This window comes from Anguilla rostrata, chromosome 10 (genome assembly GCF_018555375.3).
Source record: "Anguilla rostrata isolate EN2019 chromosome 10, ASM1855537v3, whole genome shotgun sequence".
In the NCBI taxonomy this organism is placed as follows: Eukaryota; Metazoa; Chordata; class Actinopteri; order Anguilliformes; family Anguillidae; genus Anguilla; species Anguilla rostrata.
The window spans coordinates 19,784,493-19,810,208 of record NC_057942.1 but is presented as its reverse complement, the minus strand read 5'-3'; the positions used below and the strand labels follow the sequence as shown (position 1 = coordinate 19,810,208).

The following is a 25,716-nucleotide window of genomic DNA, read 5'->3' as shown; positions in this document are numbered from 1 at the left end:
TTAAGGGTTATAATGGTCTGTCTGTCTTCCTTTTGTTAATTGCCTTTTTCTCACCATTATGATAGCAATATACTACTTCCTGCAGTGCAATATTGTCCAAATAATGCTTCAGAGAGTGTAGTAATACAGTCTGATCCAACACTAATTTTATACAGAGGGTTTATGAGTAATCAACAAGAGTTGGGACACCTGTAGGAATTATTTGAATCAACTTTCAAGGCTTAATTTACTTCCATTGCTTCCATTGCTTTATATATAAGTGTGCTGCATCGGTGCCATATCCTTGAAGGAAATACAAGGTACGGGATACTATGCATTCACTCACCTGTTAGCTTACAGTGGTCACTGGTTTCAGTTGGCCCTTCTGCCGCGAGAGATCTTCCCGCCACGGGCAAATTTGCATATATTTTCTTTGTATTTCCACAGAAACTACTTCCGTGGCCCTAGGCTATCTGTCTCGGCCGGGGCCCTCCCGCACGGACACCCACCCACCCACACACACACACACGCACACACATACACACTGTGTGAATTTACACAGCAGTGAATTGAGGTCCAGGCAACAGAACCACTCTATTATTACAATCATACACTAAGACAGTACAGTTCACTATTAGACTAGCTTATAGGCTGCCAGCTTCACAGCCATGATGAAAAAAATCCTATTGATTATTGAAATATAGCTTAATAACAAATCAATACTGATGTGCAGCCAAAACAGATGTACTCAACAGCCAGAGAATAGCACTATTCCACACAAACCCAACTGAACAGCCAGAGCATAGCACAATTTCGCACAAACCCAAAACACAACGACAGAGAGGCAGACAGACACCTTACACCATTTTCAGAATATAGAATACATAATCGTTGAAATAGCCTAGTCGGCACTACTACATTTAAAACACAATTGAGGCTATACTTGTGAATAAATAATATCTGACTCACCAGTAATGTTAAAGGGCCTTTTTCCTGCTCGGGTGAACAACGTTTTACTTAAGTATTTTTTCTGATTCTTGTATATTCTTTCTGATGCCAAAAAAATTACATCTCTGTTCTGACAGTCTGGGGGCCGTAACGCCTTTCCTGACCCAGTAGGAATGCAACTCATCTGTAATTACTCCCCAACATGCAGCATCTAACGATATTTCTTTCTCCTCCACCATGGCGGCCCCATCGCTGTCTGTTACCTCTGATTCTTCCCCACTAATATTTACGAATGTTGAATTACCTGGCTCTTCTTCATGATTAACATCAGTACTATTACTACTAGCAGTGGCAGGCTGGCTTTCTGATTTAAAGAAGTTGGTTAATTTAGGTGTCTTCTTTAACAACCTCAAAGCTCTCTCTTGTTTTTGTTGCTGAAATTTTCTTTTTTGGACCCCACTTTCGTATTTCCTTTGACCACTGGACATTTTCGTAGGCTAACTGTGCTAGAAAAATTTGCTACGTTACACTTGACTACAACATGAGTGAAGGAATTATTGGAACGGAAACCAGCTATGGACAAACTGAAAGGACAAAAGACCAAGCGATCATACTGTATTTTTCAATCACATTAACACAATTCCTATTGACAATCATGCTTTGGTGGGGGCCCCCTAGTGCCGGGGTCCGGGGCTGCAGCCCCTGTAGCCCATTGGGTTAATACCAAGTTCCTCAGGACAGCTTTACATTATAGAACACCTTAATATATGAAATGCATAATAACCGAATAACACGTAAAACATTTCACAACAATTTTTTTATTATAACAAAAATGTGTAATATCATCAATGAGGTTAGATTTTTTATAATGACCTAATTGACTTTGGTGCAGCGTTAGGTGCAAGCACAAATGCTCAAAAACAAAGTCAAATGACCTGTTAAATTGAGCCCAGATGCCAATTTCATTTTAATGTTTGTGCGTGGAATGCCCGTGAAAACATTTCCAGCAGAAAGTGTCACCTCCCTCTGCAACTAGAATGATTACACAGGAAGAGGGAAGTGGATAATAAATCGTATTAAAGAAAACTTTTTTTCTTCTTCTGATAAGTTAGGTTATGTTGTTATTTGAATAGCATTTATGACATTGTAAAAAATAAACTGTTTGTTTTCTGAAAAATCGCCAAAACAGGTTTGACATCCTGATTAGGATCTTACAAGTTTTATGTTGCAAACTGTTGTAATAATATAAAAAAGAGAGTTACCAGATCCATAAACATTTGAATGGCTTCTATGCTGACACCAGCCCAATATCAGCTGGTATTAGGGCATTATATTTCCCAAATACTAATTGCAACGCGGCGTGATGTCCAGTACAATGCAGAATGGTGGAAACTGTCCTTATGAGGAAAAAGTACACTCTGCTGCCCCCTACTGTCAGAACCCCGCATGCATTTCCTTCTGGCCAGCAGAACTGCTGCAGCAGAGACAAATGCGTCAACTGAAACCAGTGACCACTGTATGTAATTAGAGGTGTTTTTATTTATGGTTAAGATATTTAAACAGTCCGGATTTCATGCCAATGCTGGCCTGGCAGTGGTGTTGTCATTTTTGTTTTAAGTTCTGTTAATGGTGGTTAGTATTAGCATTATTACTGTTTTTCTTGAGGTCTTGTTAAGTCCTTCTGTTGCAGAGGATTTATGAAACACTCAGTGGCTTTTTAAACAGCCTAAACAGATGGCCAGATTATATTGCTTATTATTTTTCCACAGATGATAGATTTTTACATTCATTAGGGATCCAAGCACGCTGAGCCCATTGTTTTGCCGCAGTTCTCTCGTTATTTTTTCTCTGATAAGTTCTCTGTAGTTCAGGAAACCATAAGTTCTAGAGTAACCATATTCAGCAGGGGGCTGTTCTGGCCCCCACGGAAGGCATCACACATGTATTGGCCAGATGGTGGTGCTATAACATGCATATTTATGTTTTGGTCCAAATCTTTCAAACCACAATTCAGATTGATGCCAAAGTTCATACACACATTCAGGAGTTCTAGATCTTTGCACAGGACTACCCATGTCTGCCATCTTGGTTTACCACCATTTTTTTAATATTCCAGACAGTTTTTTTTTCTCTGAGGCTTTTTTTAAATCATTGGTTCTGTTTGCTTCAAAGTTGGTATACAGCTTCAGGAGACTGAGATACAGAAATATATTATAAACCAACCTAATTGCATGACTTTTTTGTTCACTATTAACCAATGAATTTTCAAAAAATAGTGACAAATTACATATTTGGCCACAATTCCTTGACCGTTAGCTCGATCATTGTAAAATGTGTTAGATATGTTAACCTACGTGGTTCAACTTGGTTTTAAGATGGGTATAAAATATTAACACCTTGGCCTAGAGAGCTTCAATTTTACGGACATCGGTCAACTGAAGTGAGACCATTCATACCACTGATCCTGAAGCTGACCCATCCTGTTTATGGTAAAAAAAACTGATAGGTGTCAAATAAAAACCAACGTGATTTGTGAAATCCTTATATGTTTGCTTGCAAATATAAAAAAGTGTGCATAAGTTAGATCAAAATGTCCAGCTGCAATTAGCCAGATGAATTGACAATGTGAAACTTTCAATATACTTTGATCAGTCTTAATCAAACTAAAGACTTGTCTGGACTATGTTTGGACAGTTTTTAAGTTGACTGATGGAAGGGACTAATAAACATATAATATTCTTTCTGAGGCTTACAAAATAGCTTGGACTATTATGACCCACCACTTAAAACCCCCTCCACCTTCAGACATACTAAACGGGGGAATGGCGTAGTGAATAAGGATCAGTACATCAAAACACAAGGTTGTCAGTTCTGATCTCAAAGCTGCCATCTCCAAGACATGATCAATCAGCGAACAAGAAGCTGTCAGTGGAATAAGGATGCTTTTTATGATCCCACACATGGAAATTCAATTGTCACACCAACTGCAACCCCATGACAAAGTTCCTGGAAAAAGATTATTTTTGAAATCCTTGATTCATAAATATGTAGAAAGGGCATGGCCTAACACACTGTCTACCTGGTCTGTGTTACATAATGTTTTCTCTATGTTTGCTTATTCTAAGCTTGTGACCCTATAATTTTTGCTTGTATTTTTTTCATGCAAAAACACAAGGAAGATCTAAACAGAAAACTGTAAAAGGTAAAATGTGAAAGTAGTGAGAAAGATTCTCATCTGTGCAGGAGAAAAATAATAAATAATAAAAACGGCTAACGAAAGTGCGCTGTTTGTGAAGTCCTACTCTTCAAGCAATTAATCATTTCTTGATGTCAGGCAGACATTTGTCTGTGTTTATGCAATTATGTTTCTATGACAAAGACAAAGTCTTCTCTTGGGAGCTAAATAAATATAAATAGCAAACAAAACAGGGAAAAATACTAAAAAGCTAAACACCAACTCAAGGACAGTTTGCAGTAAAATGTGTGGTCCCATAGCTTGCATAACAGAGACAGTGTGTGATAGCACTTCCATCACTAGAATTACAGAGCTATTGTATAACAGCCATCTCATCCCCAGCATTACAGAGCTATTGTATAACAGCCATCTCATCCCCAGCATTACAGAGCTATTGTATAACAGCCATACCATCCCCAGCATTACACCGCTAGTGTATAACAGCCATCCCGTCACCAGAATTACAGAGCTATTGTATAACAGCTATCCCATCACCAGAATTACACCGCTAGTGTATAACAGCCATACCATCCCCAGAATTACACCGCTAGTGTATAACAGCCATACCATCCCCAGCATTACACCGCTTGTGTATAATAGCCATCCCATCACTAGAATTACACCGCTAGTGTATAACAGTCATACCATCACCAGAATTACATCAATAGTGTGTAACAGCCATACCATCACCTGAATTACACCGCTAGTGTATAACACTAATTACACCGCTAGTGTATAAAGTATATCGCATCGTATCGTAACAGCCATCCCATCGGCAGAATTACACCGCTAGGGTATAACAGCCATCCCATCACCAGAATTAGGCTTTCCTTGCAGCCTCCCAGCAGAGCAGGAGGCAGAGACAGGGAGAAACTGCTGACCTTTAAAAAGACCACACTGTTCCCTCACCTTCACCTGCAGACCAAAGAGACGGACAGCACCAGGGAGGTGGGGGGCAGCAAGGCCAGGTGAGGGGATGAAGGGGGTGGGGGAGGGCAGAGAGAGTTTGTTCCTGCTTTTTTATTTGTTTTCCCGGGGGAGAGCGTTGGCAGGACTGGCACATTCATTAGGGCCCAAACTGGAGACGGGCCAGGCCTGGGCCATACCCTGTTTAAACAGCTGGCTGTAAGCAGTAAAACTTGTGCCAAAATCTTTATTTAGTGTCTTTTTTCATCTTTTTCCTTGGATAAAGATTGGGAGACTGCTGACATAGTTGCAGAGAAGGCAGAGGAAAATTTTCCAGCTGGCTGTGCACTGGCTCTGAGTCACTTTGGGAATCAGAATCAGAATCAGAATCAGAATCAGAATCTGAATTCAACAATGTCAACAACAACAATGACAAACAACAACAAGAGTAGGTTTTACTTACAGTAAACAGTAGTGCTATCGTGCACAGCAGTAAAGTGCGTTGTGCATATACAGTGAATAAATATGTAATAAATATGAGGAGTGTATGAATAAATTATTGCACAATGAACATGGCTGTGGGTGTGTATGACTATTTTTGATTGAGAGGCATTGTACTGAGGACATGAGGTGGCAAGTCACATGGCTGGGTTAATTGTTCATGAGAGTGATGGCGTGTGGGAAGAAGCTGTTCCTGTGTTTGTTGGTTCTCATGTGCAGTGCTCTGAAGCGCCTTCCAGAGGGGTTCAAAGATGTGGTGGCCAGGATGTGAGGGGTCGGCAATGACCTTCCCCGCCTGCTTCCTGGCTCTGGTGGTGTAGAGATCTTGGAGTGAGGGCAGGTTTAGTCCAATAATCCTTTCTGCAGACCTGATGGTGCGCTGCAGCCGGTGTGTCTCCTGTTTTGTGGCAGTGCCAAACCACACTGTTATGGCAATGGAGAGGACAGACTCAATCACAGCTGAGTAGGACTGCACCAACAGTTCCTGAGGCAGATTTAACTTCCTCAGCTGGTACAGGAAGTAAATCCTCTGGTAGGCCTTGGATGATGGAGACAATGTTGGTCTCCCACTCCCACTCCCTTGGAGATCGTTGTTCCTGCTTGAAGGTCTCCACGGCCGCCACAGTGCTGCCTTGTATGGTGAGGGGGGTCAGGGGAGGTGGATGCCTCCTGAAGTCCACTGTCATCTCCACTGTCTTGAGCGTGTTCAGCTCAAGATTGTTGTGGCTGCACCAGAGGGCCAGCCGTTCAACCTCCCCTCTGTATGCGGACTCGTCACCATCTCGTATGAGACCAATGACGGTTGTGTCGTCCACAAACTTCAGGAGTTTAACAGAGGATTTCCTGGAGGTGCAGTCGTTGGTGTACAGGGAGAAGAGCAGTGGGGAGAGCACGCAACCCTGCGGTTTAGGTACTGTACATCATTGTGTGACAATATTTTTGCATTATTTTTAAATCTAATATAAAATCTGATATCAATGTTTCATCTTAAACCTTCATAAGGGGCTCATTTATATGCTTTACAATGGACAAAAAGCATTATATTCCTTTTTCGAGAGATTTTTGATATGTTTCTGGACCGCCTAGCTATTTTAGGCTGTTGTCTGTGTTTGCACCGTGGTCTAAAGACCCACGAAGATTAGACAAATTAGTCCGCTGACCAGCGTTGCCAGATGGGAAATGTTAAATTATTGTACCGGAGGCTTAAAATTATCGGATTTTAAAGAAAATTATCGTACACAGCAAAAAAAGAGAAGTCACAGGTGTAAATATGTAATTTCACAAAAATAGCGTATTTATTGTAAGCAACAACCTTGTTTGACATGCCTACTCACATACTTCAGCCAATGAGTGCAATACCAGCAGCCACAAAGGGGAAAAATACATTTGTGCACCACATACGCTAGTGGTGGGCCAAATAGTTCTTTTCAGTGTACTGAATCAGTAGAATCAGTTCACTAAAAAGATTTGTTCAAAAGATTTGTTCACCGAATCAGTGGCGTCTCTAGGGTTGGTGTCGGTTGACGGGGGGGGGGGGGGCATTTATGGACAGAGCATTTTCCTACAGAATATTTAATAATATTCAATAGAACCAAACACTTTCTTTCCCTATTTTTCATAAAATGTTTTAGTTTCGATTTTATTCTACAAAATTTAGTTTGAAAGACTGTGTTTCATGTGGCCATTTCATTTCACTACATTTCCCAAAATGGGTTGTTTTACCCCTAGATGCTGATTTCTTTACCGTGACTTGTTCTGGACCCTACTCAAATGAATGAGACTCACACTAAAAGCCTGGTCTACGGATAATGTCAAACAGCCTACAATTAAATCGCAATTGCTCAAACTTAATCGTTATAATTGAGAGCTGTAACGTTACAATTCATCAGCATGGAAACAACAATTGTATAAGTCATCAGTGTATAATTATAACGTTATGCTGTGTCAATGTATTTAATATGCTGTATCAATATTTGTTTGTTCTTGTGACAGCATGTCTCTTTTCAAAACATCCAAAAAGTCTTGCAGTGGCGTCAGTGCATAACTGGCCCTACCTAGTCTTTGAGTTCAACTTCAACCTCTGAGTCACTGTCCGTCAAGGGAGTACATTACATTACATCAGAAAGAACGAGCGGGAGAACGGCAGCAGTGCTCGCTCCCGTGGGGGCACGCACGTCATGCATCAAGCATAATGATTGGCTGGAAAGATGCGACCTGTGTTTTTAAATGACTATGCCTCTACAGATCTAGGATCAGATTTCATTATCTCAATTGGTACATGTGAAAAGACAAACCGGATCCTGAATCAACAGCCTAGGAATTTAATAAATTCATGCACTTTTTAGTGAAATGGCAAAATTATCGTACATTTGGGAACTTTTTGTCATTATTGATCGTACATCGTACAGAGGGTAAAATTATGGTACAAATATGATAATTATCATACACCTGGCAACGCTGCCGCTGTCGTATGAAAAAGCGACGGCTGTTTTAAACAGGCACACTGTAACGCTGTTTTATTTAGTAATGCAATTTCAGGATGCTGTTTCTAACAACGTTATGTTAAAGACAAAAAAAATACATTTCTTTCTGTGATGCACCAGCCTATCAATGCATTGTTCATATTTATTGCTAGCGCTAACTTTCCACATATTTTTGTGGACTTCAAGCATTTGTTACTCTTGCTACAGTTGCGCGTCTTATTTCAGTCATCTCCCACTTCCGTGCATAAGCTCTATCGGTTCAATTAATAAATTGCTTAAAAAAAACAGTCCATGATTTATGCCTCTTTCAGTTTTCCATGATTATAAACAACTTTGCCATGAGTGCTCCAGCCATTTTCCGTGACGACTACTCCAGCCATAATTATGATGAAGTAATTCTATGTCCACAATGCAAACAGCATAGCTAATATATAGCTTAGTGAAACCAGACTGTAATGGAAAACTGTCCTCATCTAATCTTTACTCAAATGAAGAACACAACAATGAAGAAAAATGCATAATGCAGTTGTACTCAGTGTACTGATTCAGACTTTGTCGTTGGTCCATCTCTCGTATGATTTCTTCTGTCACTCCATGTTGATGTGTCGAAGCACAATGAACAAAAAACAAACTGGTTTGCGGCTGCAGATTTTTAAAAATGGCGGTTGAAATAAAACGCTGCAAGTACTCGACCAATCAGAAATGTTCAGCGCTGCAAGCCCCACCCCCAAAGTTCCTGTACTTTTGGAAAGCACTACCCCCCGAGCAGGGACGTTTTTGGGGGTAAAATAACGTCCCCGGAACTTAATTTAGACCCTGGTCCCTGCGGTGGAAACGCACTGAGTTCCTCAAAAGGTTCCTAGTTCCTGGGGAAAGTTCCTGCAGTAGAAACGCGGCTAATGTGTTTCTTGCCTGGTTATACAGGGCTCTGTCCCCCCTTCTGTATGTCTCCTGAGCACTGTACCAAGGCAGCTGATCCTGGTGCCATGGAGGGAGTGAGGCTAATCTGTGCAGTGACGCTAGCTGTGCACTGGCTCAGGGTCACTATGAGGGAGTGAGGCTAGCTTCCCAGTGAGGCTAGCAAGTAGTGAGGTTAGCTGAGCTCTGACTTGGAGGGGCAGTTGTGGTTTAAATGTGCCCCAACTCAATGTGTTTACATACGCATTGACTCATAGGAATAGTAGTGTGTAGAGTGGTGCTCTGACTCAGAGGTTCAGTAGTGTGGAAACAGTATGTGTGCTCTGACTCAAATGGACAGTAGTGTGTACAGTTCTGCTCTAACTCAGATGGACATTAGTGTGTACAGTTGTTCTCTAACTCAGAGGGACAGTAGTGTGTACAGTTGTGCTCTAACTCAGAGGGACAGTAGTGTGTACAGTTCTTTTCTAACTCAGAGGGACAGTAGTGTGTACAGTTGTTCTCTGACTCAAATGGACAGTAGTGTGTACAGGTGTGCTCTGATTCAAATGGACAGTAGTGTGTACAGTTGTGCTCTACCTCATAGGGACAGTAGTGCATACAGTTGTTCTCTAACTCAGAGGGACAGTAGTGTGTACAGTTGTTCGCTAACTCAGAGGGACAGTAGTGTGTACAGTTGTTCTCTAACTCAGAGGGACAGTAGTGTGTACACAGTAAGTGTGCTTTGACACAGTTGGACAGTAGTGTGTATTACTGTGCTCTGATTGAAAGAGGAAGCACTGTACTCCTGATCCAAAGGGGTGACACTCAGTGTGCACTAATTCTGAGGAAATTTGATACTATAACTCAAATTCATAACTAAGTAATGGCTAGTCATCTTCTCATTTTAGTAGGTTTCTGCCATAATACTAAAGTGGATGAACAATACTGTAGAGAGATCTCATTATGGTAGGATATTCTGAAAGGACAGCAAATTGGATGTGGTAAATATGTATATTCTTATTTATATTTATGTTTTACATTTTCCAGTTTTGAAAAATTATCCATATTAAGCATGGAACATTAATGGACAGATATTAGCCAATTGTGGAAAGAATTGAGTGTACCCAAAATGCTAATTACCCACTGAAATGCAGACACATTATTAACACAGAAAAATAGCTTCAGGGTTACACTCAAGAAAAGTGCGCTGGCTTGAGTGGGAATAATTTACAGCCAATTCTGTAGTTTCCCAAGACTCTGAGGACATCGTGTGTCAAGCCAAGGTATTGCACCTTCAGCTGTGTTTGACTCACCTTTCACATATTTCTCAATGAATAGTTTTAGCACCATAAAAAATGAAACAAAACCAGCTAAGCACAGGTCAGGTCTAATTGACCAATAATTAAACAGCCAAATTCAGGTCAGAGAGAGACAGATTTTCCTTGCATCCTCCTATTGTAACACCATCAGAGCATCTAGTAAAAACACTGGTACTACAGATTTGCCCATTGTAAATAAAGGGACATACCTGTTCATAATGAATGTGTTGGGTGTTGATGGGCTATACAGGGTGCAACTTCATCAACTCACTGCCTAACTGAATAGTTACTTTACCACCTTTACAGGACAAATGACATGCCTTTGAATGGAGTGGCAAAAATCAATTTCATTCAGGTCTGCTTTGCTAATATAGCCATAAAAACCAGGGGGCAGCAAAACACATGAAAGCCAAAGCACAAAATGTGCACTTCATCCTGTCAGAGAGACCTTTAAAACAGTAAGCCATATCTGAAGAAAAACACATTTTCAACATACAAAAATGCCAAGTTACTCACACATACAAAGCATTGTCTATAAGTGATTAATTCATACTTGAATCTAGGTCTACTTAATCTAGGCCTGCCATTAAAAGTACTGATATTAAGATTAGGCCAAGTTACAAACAAGAAAAACAATATTGGATACCTTGGCTCACACAAATTAAACAAGCTGTATTCCAAAGCAGTGCCTACCAATATTTCTTGAATTATTTCAAGTAATTTGACCCTGTATTTTTTAAATCTGAAGAGAATGTTGTCATTCAGTGTATGTGTCACATAAAAGTGTCAATAATTTATATTGTTTTAAATGTTTTTTTTTAAATAACTATACTATATGTTGTATAGTATTTTTTTTTTATGTGCGCAATTCAATACAGTATATGTCTATTTTGTGTATATCCAATGTTTTTATTCGCAGACGTAGCTAAATGTCCAATGGGGAGACTTTTGCGGGCCTGGAGCATTTCTGATGATGTAATCGGCAGGAAAAAGAAGGAAAATAAGAAGGAAAAGGAAAAATATAAAATCCCCTAAGTTTGGGGCTTTATTGTGTGGATGTCTGATATTGTGACTTCCGTCTGTTTACATTAGGTCAGGAGGTACAGAAATGAATGTTCTTAACGGCTGAGAGTCTGTGATCATTGTGGTTATTTCTGTAGGAAACACTGGAAAGTGTCAAACTCTCGGTGCTGTATAGGTATGGGGCATGCTGCCCCAGCAAGGCATAACTTGGCAGCATGGCATATCTGCCATCCCAATAAAACTGCTAAGTATACACATTTTTTCTAGTTTTTGGCCTTTAAATTTGCTAGAAACGATTGTAGCCACCGCAAGTACCCTAATCAGCTTATGAGGGGTCACGTTAGCACATACTGCCCCACGGGTCTGCTATCTGCAGGCCGCCTTGGCGCATTTCAGGCTCTGATCAGGAATGTGGGTCACAGTGCTGCATTGAGAAAACATTAGCCAAGCACCTTATTTTTCAAATGAAGCAGCTCCATGTTTGCAGATGACTTTTTGTTAATTAAACACATATCCTTGAATGTCTCTCAAATAAATAGCTGGTATCTCATCTTTTAGACATGCTGGGAAATTATGTTAGGTTTTGCCTGTGCTTTCTACAATCTCCAGAGTGCTCCCTTGTTATTACACTGGGTTCATTTTTTGAAGAGTTGCCTATGTGGTGCACCATATTGAGAATAGCACACATTATGGAGTGTGGCATCTAATGGCTAGTTCAATAGCTAATAACCTTGTATTAAAAATAAGAGCACAAGGCCACTTAACAAGGTTAAGAAAACAAAGGACTGTATCTACAGAACATAAAAAAGATGCATTGGACATTAATGCAGTAAAGACTAAAGCATAGAAACAAAACATCCAAGTATACTAATTGTTAAGTCCCAGGGTTTTTGGTGTTACGTTCCTGTGTACCTGCTTGGTTTTTGGTTTTGTTTTGTGTGCTGCTGCAACTGTTTCTGTCTCCCCTACAGGTGGAGATAATGACGTCGTGGAGATCCTGGTCGGAAGATGCACTTGAGGGGACACACACCGCAGCCCGACTACCCTCTTAAGGAGGCAGACGCCACTGGATATCGCCTGGCAACCAGACTGAGGTATGTCTGTTGCTGAGGATGCTGAGGACTGCTGTTGAGCAGCATTATTAAATAGATGCAGGACTGTATATATAGATAATGTGCATCTTTTTTTATTAGCCCGCTGTCTGCAGTAAACTGTGTGCAGTCTGGCATCTGCTTACCTTATGGCACTGTCAACTCTTTCTGTAATATGATTGTTAGATCACCAGCTGTAGCCTGTGTTACTTCTTAGTTATATAAAATTATTTTGCATGAGCGCAGGTTGTAAGGATAGTCATTGATTACCCCAATTCCTACTTCAGAACAAATACGGGGGATTGGAGGACAGACCTTTGAATGGAGGACCATTTTCCACTCTGCCATGGGTTCCATCTATCCACTGACTGCACAGTGAGACCCTGAAACCTGCGCTGATCTTGCATCCAAGCTTTTAACAGCTTTAGGGTAGATATAACTCCCTGGTTTGTTGTATGATAAATGCCCACTTGTCTTTTTATACTGTAAATCACTGTGTGCTCAACTGGGTCTTCTTTGAGGTCATGGTTATTGTTAATGTGGCTTAGTGTTACCGTCATTGGTGTACACCTGGTTATTTGACGCAGGTGGATTTTAGAATGTAACACTAATCAAAGCAGTAGTGGAAGCTACGGTAAGTGTAGGCTATATAAGTGAGTCTTGTGTGGTAAAAAAATTGCAACATGCTTTGCATTCCTGTTTTTTTGAAGAGTGTTCCACAGGGATGGTGCAGCCACACAGAAAGCTCTGTCACCACGTACAGAAAATGGTCTTGAGGGTGGTGAGAAAAATGCCAAAATTAGAGGAGTGGAGGGTGTGAGAGGAAGTGTGCACAGTTAGACGGTGAGTGAGGTAGGAATGAGACGAGTCATTGAGAGCCTTGTAGGTGAGCAGGGGAATTTTGAAGTTAATACTTGCAAACATCAGCAAAGTTTTGGATTTATTTGCTTTGCAAGGTGTTAATTAAACTACTTTTTAATGCCCAAGAATGTTAGGTCTAACCACGCTTCAGCACAGATTGTCTGCACATTAGCCAGATGATGAGCTCCATATTTTTGAAGCTGAAATCACTGTATTGACTAATGCATTCTGATTTAACACCAGAATACTCAAGAATGGGTCACAGCTATCATGGAAATGCAGACAGGATACAAACCTGCTGCTGTAAACCATGACCATTAACACCAAGGGCAGAAGGACAACACAGGATCAGACCATCTGATTTGCATATAGAATATCTGTGGCTCTGCTTGTAGCTCCCAGCTATGCGCTAGCTGTCTTTGGCTCCCAGCTATGCGCTGCATCTGGCTCTGCTATGTGCTACCTGCGGCACAACTGCAAACTGCCTTTAGCCTTCTCATATACCCAGCTAAAAGTTACCTTTCTGGTACTGGAGCCAGAGCTGCTGCTGGACCTTCTTGCTGGGGAAGTAGATGGTGCAGGTGAGCTCGGAGCCATAGAGGGCCTCCGAGACGTAGTGGCTGCCAAACTGCTGGATGAAGGACAGCAGCTCCTCGCGAGTGCTCTCTGCGTTCAGCACCTTGAGCACCTTGGAAAAACCTGAGACCCGGAAGAAACCACAGTGAGTTAAAACAGTGCCCGCACGCATGGCACGGTACACAAGCTCTGCGAACACACTCATCAACACTTCATTCATGAAAGAATACAAGCTGTCTGGGCTGAATACATAACTAAAATGAATGCATAAATATACTGGATTCAGTAAAAATAATACAAAAAATGTTATATTGTATTGGGGAATTGAATGTTATTTCTCCTGGGTAGAAAGGACCTGTGTTCAATTTTTGTTTTTCTCTCTAAGTATCACAGTTCTGCCTAATGACCACGAGAGGCTGCCAGATTCCTGTTCTTAGTGTGTCTCATTTTTTTTGCTTTTGATTAACATGTCATTATTACACTATTGGTTTAGTCTTGTTTGCTTGTGTGTTCATTGGCTCGCCTGTAGATATGTATCTACGCTCCTTTTTCACAGTCACTCTTTGCTTGTTCTTTGGGTTAGTTAGCATCTGTTCCAGCCACCAAGTACTTGATGTCTAGTTCTACAGTTCTGTCTATACTCCTTGCGTGTTATTCTGTTTGCTGTTTTCCGGCAAATTTCCAAGTAAAATGATTGTTGTGTTTCACTTATGTGGCCTCACAACTTTGACTCTGCATTTGGGTCCTTACTCTTGAGTTCTGTGACAATTAAGAATCCAAGACAGGATGGCATTAGTAGATGTGCATAGAAAAATAATGTGGGATTCAAATGTAAATGTCTGAGTTGGTGTGTGGGGCGCAGAGCTACCAATATATCATACCTGCAGACAGTGTGATAGAGCTGAGCTTCACCTTATACAGGTTACTGCGGACTCTCCACTGTTGCACCATGGGATATCCCATGGCCTCATTGAACTGGGCATCTCCTGCCACATGAACAGAGAGCACAACTGAGACAAAACATCCACAATTCTCTTCCCACATAAGTTATATATGACAGTTATGTGATAAGTGAACTGCAATTGTAGTTACAACCAGAATTTAAGAAGGGTGAGTCCATTGTGGGGCACTGTTGTACTCATTATGCTACCTTTCCCAGTGTAGAGCTGGAACCAAGCAGGCTCATCATGATGCCTTTCCCAGGGTAGAACTGGAACCAAGCTGGCTCATCATGATGCCTTTCCCAGTGTAGAACTGAAACCAAGCTGGTTCATTATGCTACAATTCTCAGTGTAGAGCTATGCTGCCATTCCCTGTGTAGAGCTGGAAAGAGCCAGACTAATTGTAGCCCTTTCACATTGTAGAGTTGTAAACAGATTGGCTCATTATATCCCTTTCCTCACTGTAGAGCTGAAACTAAAGCTGGCTAAATATGTCTCTTTCCCACTGCATAACAAGAACCATACTGGCTCTATTAGATCTCTCTCTTTCATCTCTTTCCCTCTTCTATCACTTTCACTTTCTGTCTGAGACATACACATATACACACACACACACACACACACATGCAATGTGCATATAGGCACACACACATACACCCACCCACACAAACACACACACACACACAGGCAGACACACACAGAAACACACACATTTGCACATGCACATACACACACACACCAGTGAGAAGCTGCAGGTTAGGCTGCGGTTCAGACAGCACCCCTCTACACTGCTCTTCCACAGGCAGTGGGATGACCATCAGTCCATCAGCCAGCTGGGGAAAGTCCTTGATGAAGTTGTTGTCCCTGTAGCACACAGAATGGACCGTGTCAGAATCATTAGGGCCTATTTATTATTATTATTATTATTATTATTATTATTAATAATAATAATAATAATAATAATACATTCTAAAATGTAAGATGCAATAAGAATAAAATATGCAGACAATACACCGCATATCTATGAGTAAGACACAATAAGAGTTGCAGTTTTTTAGATACTATCATGGACACTGAACACACTACAGTGTCTGTTCGATGTGATTGTAGTTAACAAACTTAGCACACTACAGCTGTTTTAAAGAAAATTACAGCCAGTGAACACACTACGGAGTGTCAGACACAGTCATGGTTAACTAACATTGTACAGAGAGGGTTAGGTGCACTCAGGGTTAAGAAATATACTACAAAGTCTTAGACACAACCATGGTGAATAAACATTCTGCACAGTCAGTCACTGTTACTGAGCAAAATAATCACAGGTACTGAATATACTATGGATTGTTTAAGACACAATCACAAAGGAATAGTATAGGGAGACACAGTCACTGCTACTGTACTGTGGAGAGCTGAGGAAACCAAAGGGTGTAGTGGAATGCTGTAAAGAGATTACTCCCATAGAAACACATTGATTGCCAAATCCAATAATAAGACCAGGCTGAGCAACACAGAAAGATCTTTGCTTTGGATATAAATGCTTATGGATTTTCCACCAAATCCTTGTTCTTGTTGCCAAGTCTCATTTTAATTTGTTTATGTAACTTTGAAAAACTTGGTTACTGCTGAGCAGGTTATTCTGTAGCCACCCCATGCATAACATGCAAAACAAAGTTCAGTGCCATGCAGACATGGACGATATTTGCTTCTTATTTGGTTCTTAATATTTGTATTAAAAAAGAAAACAGGTAAAATTTAAATCTCTCTCTCTCTCTCTTTCACACACACACACACACACACACATTCTGCATTCTTAGTGATGTCAGTGGAGGAAAAATAACAAATATCAATAATGCCATTTCCAAAACTTCAAATATGATTGCAATAAAGTTGTGTGGGTTCCTGGCAGAACTGAAATAAAACATGCTATTTAATTGCAACGTCTGAGCCTGTGAACCTGGGATTTGTCATCTCTTCTCTGGAGAGGGAGAGCCAGTGTGTAAACAAAGGCCATAAAGCAGCATAGATAATAACTGCAGTTCTGCGCTGCACTTTAGTATTACTGAAACACATTTATCTTAGCCCCCACCCAAAAATATAATAATAATAATAATGGCATAATGGTTAGCACTGTTGCCTCGCAAAAAGGAGGTTCCGGGTACTCCAGTTTCCTCCCACACTCAAAGACACTGAAAGACATGCATGTTAGGTGCACTGCTGCAGTTGCCCTTGACCAAGGCACTGGCCTCAGAACTGGAGTCGGTCCCCGGGCGCTGCACTGCGGCTGCCCACTGCTCCTAAGTAACTAGGATGGGTCAAATGCAGAGGACAAATTACCCCACGGGGTTCAATAAAAGCATATCTTATCTGATCTTATTATTAATAATAATAATAATAATAATAATAATAATAATAATAATAATAATAATAATAATAATAATAATCATCATCATCATCATCATCATCATATTTTATCATAAACAGCATCACATGTGCACTTTTTAAAATGTCCATTTTGCCTGTGCATTCGAGTGTCCTGCAATTGGCTACTTTAATGAGACTGCTTTAATACTGTCAGATGCAGATACATTTCAAATGGGGAGAATTATTGATTGTGGGACTGTAGCATTTCTGATGATCAAATTTGCAGGGAAAAGAAAACAGTAACGCCAACCTCTTGATGCTGTATAGGTAAGGGGTATTCCACCTCACCAATCCGTAACTTGGCAGATGGCATACCTGTCACCCCAATTAAAAAATTCAGAAAAAACTAAACTAAAAAATATCCCCAGTGGATGAATACATATTGATGAGACAGTTTGAGGCAAATAAATGACGATATATCAAAATGACAGTACTGCGAGAAATAAGGCATAATAATGTAATGTGTACGCTCAGGTTAAAAAGAAAAAAGGGTAGCTAAAATTCTCCAAGATGCAAAAAGTAATCCTAATTCTAAGCATTAAAATAACTGTATTGATATAATTAAGGAACTTATTTGCTTTTCCTCTTCCCCCTTGTTTGCAATGCCTTTTCTTAATCTCCACTCTCTTATGACACCCCCTCCAAATCAGCAGCATTATAAATACATCATTATTCATCTAAGCAACACACTCATCCATCTACAGCCATTATTAATCATCTTTGATATCGGTTCCAGATGCGTCAAAAAGCTAAAAATGTCTCAAAACCCCATGGCTAAACTTACCGACTGGTACCACATCACTCAAATTTTACAGACATTGCATGCATTACAAAATTCTACTGTTAATAATTCAAAGCACTTCAAGTTTCCTGGACCATATTTACCCATTTTTTTCATTTGGGGAAGTATTACTTAGGAAAAGATTTTAATTAAAATAATAATAGTAACAATAATGTATATTAAAGAATAGCCAAATGGTTTGTGGGGAAAGTAAGGCCTTTAGTGCAATGATTTATTCATTCATTCATAATTGGCTGTAGGACAGAACACAATTAATAATATTGCTGGGGGCAAGGTACTGTGGGAAGTGGAATTCTACAAGGATTGTTCTTGGGGCCAGTCCTTTTTCTTATTTCCATATGATTTTGGTCTTGTTTCTGAAATCCAGGGAACCACTACTATTACGTAGAAATTAAATATTCAACTAACAGCCTAACTAATCTGACCATTTTTTTCATCTTAGTTAAGTCATGTTTTCAATGGAAAGAGGTCTTTATATATGCCACCTGGTGGAAACCTTACCTTGAACCTTTACTTCCCTTTAAAATTAATCAGTTAGCTGAATAATCAATGCCAATATGTTCTGCTATTTTGTGACTGAATGATTTTCTTTATATTTTCTATATATATATATTTTTTCTTTATATGCTTTATATATGATTTTCCAATTTTTCTGTATTTCTTATGTCCACAATTTATTTTAACTTCTGGATAAATATACTCTTCCTAATGTGTACTGCAACTCAAGGGTACACTGACTGAGTAAAGATTCATTCATCTGATATGCACAGATTCTGCAGTGCTCATGGAAAATAAAAATAAATTCTGATCATTTTCTAGCCTTTATTGTGCATTGTGCTCAATGTCCAGTTGAAATGTAAAGTCTCTGTACTGCAGTACCAGAAAGTACTGATGTGGCAAATTAATACATATTTAGTACATTCATTTGTTAAGATATTTATTTTTTAGACATAGATATTTATTAAGTTTCCTCAAATGGGGGTATAGTTGTACACAACTATAATGAAAAGACTTAACACATGATCAACTTGCATTGCCACAGGGACTACTATGTGACTGCACATATTTTTTCCCAGCCAAACTAGTTTTGAAGAGGGGTCAGAATCAGTGACAGACTGATAAAAATATCAAGCTAAAGAATTCAAAATTTCATACAAAAGCATCTCTTTCACCATGTCACGTGATAGACAGGAAACTAATGTGTCCTGTTTGTGGAAATGTTGATTATAATGTAAAGAATGTAAAAGAAGCTTCATAGCATGCAATGTAAACTGGTAGAAAATGTGACTGGCTTGTTTTCACATGCAGACTGTGACCTCTATCTGACAGCTTAAACCCTCTGTTTCTATCCAGCTTTTCTGATCCCTTGTCTCTCATTGCCAGCACTCACTAAAGCCCCTGTTTGTGTTTTTCATCTCTCAGGAAAACAAGCACTTGAGTTAAATCAATGAGCAAGGACATCTTATTACTGTTAGCACCAGAGCCAATGATTTATATACTGCATGTGTATATTTAGGCACACACTGTGTCTGTGTGTGCGTGTGCAAGTGTGTGTATGTGTGTGTGTGTGTGTGTGTGTGCGTGTACGTGCGTGTGCAAGTGTGTGTGTGTGTGTGTGTGTGTGTGTGCGTGTACGTGCGTGTGTGTGTGTGTGTGTGTGTGTGTGTATTAGGTGAGCTCCCTGGATCAAGTGGACTGTACAAAGTAGGTTGGAGAGAAGAGGTTTTCAAAATAAGCAATGTGTGTATTCACACTTCTTTTAATCAGTAAGTCAATACACAAACAACCACCTTGACATGCTTTGGCAATAGCAGACTTTGAGCCAGTGTCCTCTATGTTGTAACAAATAAATAAATGAAGAAATAAACATTAGACAATCAACACTAAAAATGTCTTATTCCGGAACAACTTGAAAATGCTTTTTAAATCTCATGTTCTTTTCTATTCAATTTGGAATGCACAATTATAACTGTAAACAACTGCAACATCTTCCCATCCACCAAAGATGAAATGCAATCTGCAATATATCTGCACTGCTCCTATCAGAAGCTGACCTAAATGGGCGAAGCTCGTAGTGCTCTTGCACAGGAGATTGTTGGTCACCATTTTGCTGATAGAACTGCTCCTGGTTGGCCAGTAAGGGGTAGTTTTTCTTCCAGACCAAGCGATAGAAGCCAAGAGCACAAACCAATGACAAGGATTCTGCCCTATATGAGATGCTGCCATTCAGATTGATGTCAACAGAGGTTCTGACTCACTGTAATTAGATTTCCAACATATAATTAATAACAGTAAGGGACGAATACATAAAAAAATTAAATTCAGCAAAGAATGTGGCCAACAAATACTGGTAAAAATAAAATAAATTAAAAACAAGTAGTAATGCAAGGCACAAGAATACCAGTTTTCCAATAATTTTTTTTCCAGGGCAGCCAGCAGCCACCAGAGGAAGCCCCAACCCTTGAAGACCAAGCAGTGTTTTGGATGGGCACTAATTCAAAACCAAGGTCTCATCTCATGAAACCTGAGGCATACAAGCTAAGTTCTGAGTGGAGACAATTTACCCCTCTGTTTATGGAAAGCAGTTTCTGTTGTAGTCTGTATTTCCGGTCACTTGTCTCCCCAGTACTGTCTCTGTGTCTGTGTTCCCTGAGCTGCTTCACTCCCCTGTACTTGTGTGATTTCACTATTCGGGTGGTTCCGGGTTTTCGTGGTTTCCCCCCTTCTTTCCAGTCTCGCTTTACTTCCTGCTTATTTCTAGTTTTACTAATTTCTACTAATCCCTACTAATTTATAGATTGTAAAGTACTAACCTCACTAATATACTAACATGTGAATATTACTAATGGACTAACACACACTAGTTTTGGGTTTTTGATAGTTTAGATCACTATACTAATACATTAACCAGTCTCCCCTTTTCCATGCTGCGCTGTAGCTCCGCCCCTTTTCTTTCTAGCCTGCTCTAACGCTGAGTTCTGCAATTGCCTGCACTTGTCTCTTGCTCTAACTGCACCTCTCTCTCTCTGCACGTGTTTACCTGCTTCACCCAGGTCGTCTATTATCATTGTTGTCTATGTGATTCCAGTCCGCGTTTTGTCAGTCCCCTGTCATTGAATTAGTTTTCCTAATGTTCTTCACCTGGATGTTGTTTGTTACTCCTCCCTCACTCACTTAACCCCTCCTTTATTGTTACCTTCCCCAGTGTATAAATGTCAGTCTTTTCCACCAGCTCAGAGTCAGAACGTTGATCGTATTCATTGTGCCGATTATTTGTAAGCCTTTGTCTATCGAGATTCCTGCGACACCCCTTTGCCCGACTTCGAGTTTGCCTGCCCCTTTTGGTTTTGTTTGCTTCTGGTTCGACCTTCGCTTTGCCTTGACTTCTCTTTTGCCTGTCCCTTTGTACCTTCGCCATTCTGATCTCCTGGTTTTTGATTTTTTGCCTGTCTTTTCACTATTCTTTTGGAAACTCGATTCGGCACCATCCTCTCTCTGATTACCTGGCTTCGAACCTCGGACTGATTAAAGACAACGTTTTTTTGGATTTCCCTGGTCTGCGTGTGGGTCCTTACTCAGAACATAACAGTTTCACAAAGAAATCACAATTGTGCTTCATAAATGCAACCTGTACAGCACTAAAATTTCTGTAACATGTTATTTCCATCATCACTCTACATTGATTTTCACTCTCCCTTCAATGACACCCTTTCTGGACAATCCGATGCTACAAATAAGAAAGTGAAAACCTACGTTTCTTAATGTCACTATAAATTGTCATTCATTAGAAATTGTATAATATTGAAAGAAGTTAGTAGTAAAAAGTAGTCCTGAGAAACCGCAAACTAATTGGTCATGATGCCAAATTTTTAGGAAGAGTTTATCATTTCAGTTGAACCATGATGGTTTGAAATACAAGACATAAGTGTCACTTAAAATAAGTCATTTCAGTTTCAACATGGAAAACTTTTTTTTTTTTTTTTGCTGTTCCAAGTGACGTTTTGATGTTCACTGAGTTATGATTGCTGTGCCAGAGCAAACGTAGATAAGTTTGATATTTAATGTGTTGATGCGTTATAAAGCTTCAGTATAAGCTGAAATGGTTAGCTTGGAACTGGCTCCAGCATGCTGTGTGAGTTGAAGGTTATTAAAGTGGTGCCTATGTGGTAAAATGAGCAATACAGCCTGGGGTAATTTGCATTCTTGTATTATCAGAATTTAGGATAAAAATGAACAAATATATGATATTTTTGACATTACAGAGCAAAAAATTGATGTAAAAAAGCATTGTGCCATGAGTTGACAAGCACAAAACAAACCGTGGTTCAACTCCCCTTTCAGATTTTCAAAGTGCAGATGAGGTAAATAAATGGAGGGCCATATGCAAGGTGGCAAAGGGAATAAGGATAGACAGAATGAGGATGAAATAAAGAAGACAGAGTACCACATCACAGAATCGAGTCTTCATTGAGGAAATGGAAAAAGAACTTGCAGACCGCATAAAGAACTTGCCCGATGAGTTTCATGGTTTGTGCTGTGAAGTGTCCTCAACTGGCATTTGAATTCACCAAACAGAATAACATCCCTGCCCTGAAAATTGGACCAGAGAGAATGCAGGTAGGGTGAGCATTTACGGAGAGGGAAGAATAAGATTATATGAGCTTTCATCATATAAATGTTCTGATGGCACAGTGCTCAAAGGCCTAGGCCACTTCTAATTCACTTCAAGTGCACTTTTGAAAAAGAAATCTTTAAAATAATTTTGTTCATTGCGTAAGAACAGAAGTGACTGTATCAATCCATTAAAAACTGTCATGATGGCTACATTAGCTAGTAATTAAACATTAAAAGAGGTTACACTGTTCAGTGAATAAAAAATGAGTATCTTCTGTGTTCTGTGATTAAAAACTTCAGAAGTGAACCTTAAACACTCAAAACCCTGTGAATGCATTAATGCTATTCAATCGAACATCTGTAGTTTTTTAAATCCCTCGAAATAAATCGTTTTGAAAGTATAAAAGTATTGAAGTTGTGATATTTTTGTTTTGATTTGGATGAAATGAGATATGACAGGACAAGTCATATTTTGAGAATTGTTTAAAAAATAAATTCAAATTATGTCCAGGGATGCAAAACATGAAATGCATGTACAGGTTTTAGTTATTGAAGTACTTGAGTACTGAATACTTTATAAAAAAACAGTTTTTTGGCTATATTGGTACGTTTTGATTACAAGATATGTATTTATGCAAGAAAATAAACAAATGAAAAAGGGTTTAAGTGTGCTTTATTAACAATGTCTTTGCAAATAGTTGCCAGGTGGTGATTCTCAGCAGCCATTAAATTGATGTTCTTTGGCTAAGAAAGGTAATGGCTAACAGAGAATGAGCTACGCGTACACTTGCAATTACGAAGTGGGTCTACGAGACAAATTTTGATGGCGATTTCGCGTGGGGCTAGCCTGTTCTCCTTGAGCTGTCTCTGTGTGGGATTTGATGTGTTGCCTTCCGTTCCTCTCCTCTCTAAATCAGGGGTCAAAAACAGTGGTCCAGCAACCAGTTCAGACCCAATAAATGCGATCAGGTGAGATAACTGTGTAATCAACTTATTTAACGTATCGATTTATGGCTGAATTAGAATGAGACACAGCAGACGCTGCGGCCTTCCGGGACGAGGGATAGGAGACCCAAGGCAAGAAGTCATCCTAGAGTTCCATATAATAGACTGCCCTTCCTCTCATGCTGAGTCAACCAATTGCAGCCCCTGAATACAGTGACTCTCCATGCAACACCGTGGTTATAAAAACATATGGAGGTACTGCTGAGTATTTCACCCTCAAAATAGCAGCCCGAGCCAGAAAGTGTACATTTGCATTAATTAGAACAAGTAAGAAATATGAATCTACAGTGAGACTATCTACCCCTTTCTTTGATATCCACGCCAAGACCGCTGGGAATAATAACAGCTCACATTCATCACGATCGCTCACATGCACGAGCGCGTGCATGTGCATCAGGAACGTTTACGCGCACGTATGTTGGACAGCGTGCATCCCTGTGCGCGTGAGTGCATGCATATATTATGTGGGAGCTCATGTACACATGCTTAAGCATGTTTGTGCGTGTATGTCTGCAAATTCACACAAAGCCTGTTATTACTGTTAATGCAAAATCAGTTCTCCCCCTATTGTCAAATTCTGCTTAAAATGTTAGACCCTTACAAATGCTGTCTGTGCGATGTAAGCTACTGTATGACCACATAAAACCAGAAAATTAGATAGAGAAATATAAAAATTGTGAGAGATTACTTAACAAAAGAGTTTTACAGCAAATGGCTTGTTATTTGTCAAGAGGGAAAAACATTTAAGAAACACTCAGCCCTCCCCGCGAACTCATAAATAAACACTTTCCCATTCATTCTCTTCATGTTCTCGATTGCACAAGCTCTGATTCTCATAATAACCACCACTACCTGCAGCATAATCCACCTCAGGCAACCACATGTTTACCATGCAAAACATGCTCTGTTACCAAAAAAAGTGTATTTTCTTTCCAGTAGCCTGAAACTCATTACAGATTCTGCCCGTCTCACAGGAATCGAAACCTATTTGCTGCATTTTTTTCATGCTCATAACTACCGCAAAAGCAGGTGTTTCAAACCCCAAGAGCTTATATTACGATCTTTTCTCCCCTTTGGCTTTCACCAATGAGAGAAGAATGGGTTTTATTCATATGTATATTTATATGCAGGTTTTTATTTTAGCTAAGTAGGGATCTTTTAAGTCTTTAATTATGTCTCAGCTCTTCTTGTTCAGTTTTTTCCCCCAACAGCCATATGGTGGGCATAGAAACTCAAACTTTAACTCAGATATGGCCAATTTGTTTTTGACATGCAGAGAGTAACCCATTGCATACCACATTGCAAAGGCTGCAATGCCCGGTGTGCCAGTGGTTCTTATTCTGTGGTTTGGTCAAACACAGTATGTTGCTGAGTCTCAAGCACCGCTCATTGTACAAAATATGTGGGGAAAAAAACTTGACACAGATATTTTTTCTCATTGTCACCTTGAAGAGCCACATCGATTATCAGGTAATGAGACATATAATTTGTAAAGGTTTATGATAGATATTTTCATTTCACAAAATGACTATTTTGTGAACCCCTCCCCCAGCAATTTTCCTGCTCCTCCATTTGTCCTTCACACAAGCAATTTTCCAATTTTCCATAAGGTGCAAGGCTCTACTTACACACTCAATTGTTGTATAATACATGGGTGCTTTATATTATTTACTTACTTCTATTTAATACAATTCGGTCCTTACGTAGGTTTCATAGAGGCAGGTCTGCCCATCCAGCAAAGCAAAGCTTTGTAGACTATATTAATGGGAGTCCTGCATCTGTTCAGACATCACCTCAATACCCTAGGATAACCAACAAAAATACAGCTATTTTTGGATAAAAATGTATGAAACCCGTTCAGTTTTTAGGTTCAAAACAGGAACGGACGGAGCGGGCGGGTAGTGTGTCTGAATTTTGCTTCTGTGTTGCGGTAGAAAACATTTCAGAAGCGTGCAGGTGAGTTCTTTGAGTGAACTGTTTTATCCATCCTGAGATTATCTAAATTTTTGCATATCAATTTAATGTTACAGTAAAAGTTTTATTATCTTTACTGGATTAGAATAGCATGATATTTATATATCCCCACCTCCTTGAAGTTAGTTAGCTACAGC

General features: G+C 39.7%; 1 protein-coding gene across 5 annotated transcripts in view; it reads right to left on the bottom strand.

Moving 5' to 3' along the window:
• Window positions 1-25,716, bottom strand: part of LOC135265195 (astrotactin-2-like) — a 454,017-nt gene that overhangs the window by 121,690 nt on the left and 306,611 nt on the right. For 4 of the 5 annotated variants that reach the window (XM_064354593.1, XM_064354592.1, XM_064354590.1 and 1 more), the window contains 3 exons: window positions 15,503-15,627; window positions 14,704-14,808; window positions 13,766-13,945 (listed from right to left, as the gene is read on the bottom strand). In XM_064354593.1, coding sequence (XP_064210663.1) covers window positions 13,766-13,945; window positions 14,704-14,808; window positions 15,503-15,627 — 410 coding nt within the window. The remainder of the gene's footprint in view (window positions 1-13,765; window positions 13,946-14,703; window positions 14,809-15,502; window positions 15,628-25,716) is intronic. The other variant, XM_064354591.1, reaches the window with a different exon arrangement.